Below are 5,262 nucleotides of genomic sequence, written 5' to 3'. Positions count from 1 at the left end.
CTGAGGAAAAGGCTAATAGCACTGTCTGTCTGTCTGTGTGTTTGAAGTGAAGGCCAGTAGAGCTGTCTGTCTCTCTAAGGAAAAGGAGAGTAGAGCTGTCTTTCTGTTTAAGGAAAAAGCAGGTAGAGCTTTCTGTCTGTCTGTGTGTTTGTCTGTCTCTATGGAACAGGCCAGGCAAGCTAATTGTCTATGTAGGAAAGCGATCATTTGGGATGTCTGTTAAACAAAGCACATGAAAGATATCCGTCTGTCTGAGGTGAAGGCCAAGGAAGACATTTGTACATTTGTCTTAGGCTGTGAATGTGCATAGAATCATATAATACAATTAATGAATAGGTGGGAAATCTTGTCACATATCAACTAAAAAAACTTACTACATATCAACAAAATGTGTGTTGCTGAAATTAAGTCAAAGCAGATTTCTACACATACACAAATCCAGATTGATCCAGTTTATAGAGGAATATGACATCAAATGAACTGGTGCCAGTTCAAGACCCAAGGGTTCTATCCTTACTCATTTCTAAATGAATGTCTCCCGTATTGTTGGAACAGATTTGTGAGACTATTCCAGGGGGGGCTTTGTGTTCTAGGACACCACCCTGGACACAAAAACAGAATCAGAGCGATAGCTCTTACGTTAAATAGGTATTCATAAACCTTGGCTTATCCGTGACTGATGGAGTATGCCTCCTAAATACCTTCATGAGAATGAGAATACAAAACAGTAATAATAATGTTCATATGGTGAGGTGTCTCCCATGAGCAGTTTTTTTTGTATCTTTGTTCATTACATGCCACAGAAGAGAACTAGAATGGCAGGAGGTTCTGAAGAACACAAACCAGAGAAAACAGACAGAGTAAAAACCTGAACATTATGGAAGGCGTCTTACAAAATAACTGCAGATTTGCAGATGAAAAAGAGAGCCTGGTGTCAGTTCGAAGCATCACACCAGGGAAAGTGGAGAAGTTGAAAGAAAAGCCTAAAACACAGTCTGCTCTCTCACACAAAGCATTTATGACACGTATGGATTTTTGGAGGCAAATATTTTCTCATGATTACAAAGTGGGGAAAATGTATCTCTCTGCAACTTTAATGTGTATGGAAAAAAGTGTACATTAAAGGTCATTTAAGGGGATAATACCTGCAATGCAATATTTGGTGCTTCAACAGATCTTGGGGGAAAGAGAAAGACCAGAAACATTGGAGTATTTGAATCTTACATTTTCAGCATGAGCCAATCCGAAACAAACAACATCATCAATTGTCAGACTCAAAGAGCTGTTGAGTGGATTGACCACACCACACACACACACACACACACACACACACACACACACACACACACACACACACACTTCCTCTATGCATTTCCCTTGAGTTACTGAGTAGAATTGGTGCTTTTCAGGCGTGGCAAGCTGAGAGCTTCTGTCAGGCTCTCGACTTGTATCTGGTGGTATGGTGAGCATTCCCTTAAAGAATGACCTCAGTGTTTCAGCAGAACAAACCCTGTCTCAGTTCACAGCAATGCTGAAATCTTCCCGAACCACACTGAACATCTATAACGACCAGTCTGAACCGTGTTCATATCATTCAGGGTTAAGGCACGTTTGTCACATGAAGATTAACCGTGGGGTATAACTTTATGATCGGGCCTGTAATGCGTATCAGTGAAAAATTTCATTTTGAGTGAGGTTAGAATGTATGTGTGTCTGTGTTAAAGCATGCATCTTTTGAATGCTGAAATCTCACAGGTCAATCGAGGGAAAAATTCCATCCTCATTTTAAACGTTTTACGGCATTTCAACCAATCAGAAGTATTCATTAAACCCCGAAAAGGTTTATGACATAATGCGAGCTAGCAGGTAAAACAGTAGTCCAAGCAAGAAAAACAAAACAAAACATTTCAAATAAACATTAGCATTTCCAGACTCATGTTTTATTGCTCTAATTCCATTATGGTGAAAATACACAGGTGACATTAATCAAAACTTTCAAACGTCTGCATTAGTGAATTAATTTTTCAAACTCAGTGGCTCACATGCCACTCTGACATTTCCATAAATCTCCACACAAGCAATCTGCACCCAAACCTGTCCAAGTCCCTCCACCGCAAATGAACCCAGCACAGTGCAACCCCTTATTCAGAATACGCTACTATTAAAACAAACAGCTTTCAATATCGTTTCTGATCACGTGGCACATTCAAGTTTTTTCGTCTTGTATATCAACACAGAGAGCTGAGTGTGCAACAGTGGAGACTGTTATTTAAAGGGACATTTTTTTTACTGTTACAAAGGGACACAGATAAGGATGAACAATGTAGGTGCAAAGCCCTGGCCTGCTTGGCTTTGTGCAGTGGGCGTTGTCTGCCAAACAGCTAGATAACCAAAAGTTGGCTTTCACAGTCACTGGAGAGCACTGGACATCCAATCTGCGGTGAGGTCATTTTCTCATTTTCTGAGGGCTACAGCTAAAGCCGTACGGATGGTAACTCCAGTGTCTCTGCTTGTACATGGCTTTTGGTTTGGATACACAAATGTGTGGACTCACAAAGGAAACCAGTATTAGTTAATAGTCATGTAGAGAGATGTGGAGAGAGACGCTGGGGAGAAGGGGAACAGAAAGAGAAAGTGAATCTTTGTTGTATGTTGTGTGTGTGTGTGTGCGCGCATGCGTGGGCGTGTGCGTGTGCATGTGTGTGTGTCTGTGTGCTTGTATGTGTGTGTGTGTGTGTGTATGTTTCTCTCCCTGTGGGAGCCAGACCAGGTGCCAGCTGAAAGCCTACGGCAACCTCAAGTTACACGGCAACACGGTCATACAAACAGAAGATTTCACAATACGTGTGTGTCACTCTCTCACTCTCTCTGTCTCTCACCTTTGTTCTGTGATGTATTAAATCGTAAACAAAGGGGTTTGCCCAAACTCTATGGGCCACAGGGCAAGGTGTAATTCATAAAGGGAAAATACAGGATCAACGCATGAGAGAGGCCTGCAGGGCAATGCACATGGATCTCACTCACAGTTCCCAGCCTGAAAAGCTGAAGTCAGCACATAAGACAGCCAGACCACATTAACCTCAGTGTAGTGCTGCAGTCTGGGCCTGTGTGACTGGACTGTACGGTCTGATGGCAGAAAAGTGTGGGATGGATCTTTGCCCTGGCTAATGGAAAACCTGGCTGTCTGTAAGAACGTGTCACACCCCTCTCAAAGAGAGAGAGAGGGAGAGAGAAAGAGTGAGAGAGAGAGAGAGAGAGAGAGAGAGAGAGAGGGAGCATGCCTCTGTTGTGGTTTTAAAGACACAGAACAGGAGTAATTCTCCATAATCATCCAGTTTCACAAAAATCACAGTTTGCTTTTACCACCCCATCCCCACAAAAAGGAGTAAAAAGTTTCGTTAAATGCAGAATTATTATACCCATATTCTGCTAAGAGTTCCAGCATTTTTGTTTAGCTATATTTATTCACTTTTTGACACGGCAACCTAAGCCTGGAATGCTTTGACTTTCACCGAAATTACACTATAATAATCACCAAGCGTCAACGGATGGGGCAGATGAACGGAAAATGTGCTACATCGTTCGCCTTGAATGGGAACTCAAGCCGCGAACGATCTTTGGACAGCCCACGCCGGAAGCATTAGGGACAGCTTTCAGTCTGCAAACAGAGATCACTCAAGGTGATATTAACATTTTCAGAAAAGGCAAAACCATGAAAACAAATGTATCACGCGACATTTATTCCAACTGTTGGGTTTGTTAAGCTTTATGAAGGAGGCACAGCACAAAAGGGAACAGTGCACCTTTCGCCTCAGGTGGAGCTTTGAGGGTCTCCGCTCCAAAGTGCGCATTCTCCTCGTCTTCCACAATGAACTGCAACGTCTCCGATTTGTTGACGCAGTAAATGCAGTTGTTAACGACAGCACATCTAAATGGGATAGGGTTGCTCCGTGGCAAGGTCGCGGTTTCTCGCCATATCTTCGCCACGGTGTGATATCTGAACACACTAACACCGCGGTCGCGGTTAACGTCAAATCTGTAGATAAAGTTTCTGTGCGCTACCATATCTGCAGATTTTTTCCTGCTGTTGTTGTAAGGGCACTCTATCCAGTCGTCCCGTTTGGAATCGTATTTCAGAAGGCGATAAAACAAAGATCCGCCAGAGACATACAGCTCCCCGTTACAGGTTGTTGCCTCGTGCGCCACGGCGAATGCTCCTTTGGGTAGAGGGGCTACGTAACTCCATCGATCCATTCTAGGGTCGTACCTCTCCACGGTGAACAAACACTCCCCGCCGATGGCGTAGAGGTAACCGTCCATCGACACTAGTTTGAGCTGCGATCGAGCCTGGTTCAGTGGTCTAATTTCACTCCAAGTGTCGGTGGCCGGGTTGTAGCAAAACACTTTATCTGAGAGCTTGCTTTTCTCGCCGTGTCCCTTTATCCCACCTGCCACGAAAAGGTAATTGTACATGGTACATATCCCACAGCCTTTCGTGTTGACATCATCTGGCATTCTCGTCAAGCCTTTCCAATTTTTAGCCGCCTCGTTATAATACTGTATCATGTAATTTTCTTCCAAAGACACAACAGATAACGGGCTCTGTGGACGACTGCTCTCGCGGCTGGGAGGTCTGCTCCCGATGCGGTCATAGACTTCGCTGATTTCGGCCACCATTAGGGCTTGCGTTCCGCCCATCCGAATTGAGAGAATCATCTCTCTCTCTCCCCCTGTAAGACGCCCATAGACTGCCGGGTCCCGTAATATTTGCAAGAAGTTGTCGCTCATGAACCTGTAAGCCTTCTCTTTCAGGTCATCGAGCCCTTGTTTTTTGGCTGCGGTCAGGATTTCATAGCAGTTCTCCGCGGTTATTTGCTCAGTCATGATTTCAGCAGGGGTGTCGACTGAGCAGCGAATTGGCCAAACTGTTGTCCCGGTGACAGCTCCTAAAACATTTTTGTTTAAAATCGGTGTCCGTAATTGGTAATATATGAATGCTGGTTGTCTTAAAATCCCATACTTTCTGCTCTATGTCCCCGGGACGTTTGGAAGTGGATTACCTTCTCCAAACTTTTCCTCCAAAATCTTTTTGAAGCGCCCAAAATCTCTCCCCCGGATACGCAAACGTCTCTTCAACAACGCACGTCCGTAGCAGAACTTCACAAGAAAAGGGTATGACAGATTTCCTCAGTGCATTTCGGTTGGTTTGTACTCTTGCCTCAGTTCTTGTGTACTGGCTCCGCATCCACTGACAGACAATAA

General features: G+C 44.1%; 1 protein-coding gene across 1 annotated transcript; it reads right to left on the bottom strand.

The window, feature by feature from the left end:
- Positions 1–3,759: 3,759 nt before the first annotated feature.
- LOC115809235 (kelch repeat and BTB domain-containing protein 11-like) lies at positions 3,760–4,884 on the bottom strand. Its single transcript, XM_030770813.1, has one exon. The coding sequence runs from the start codon at positions 4,882–4,884 to the stop codon at positions 3,760–3,762; it is 1,125 nt and encodes a 374-aa protein (XP_030626673.1).
- Positions 4,885–5,262: the final 378 nt, after the last annotated feature.

This window comes from Chanos chanos, chromosome 4 (assembly GCF_902362185.1).
Source record: "Chanos chanos chromosome 4, fChaCha1.1, whole genome shotgun sequence".
NCBI classification, from domain to species: Eukaryota; Metazoa; Chordata; class Actinopteri; order Gonorynchiformes; family Chanidae; genus Chanos; species Chanos chanos.
Note: the sequence above shows the minus strand (reverse complement) of the source record. Positions and strands in the feature narration are given on the sequence as shown.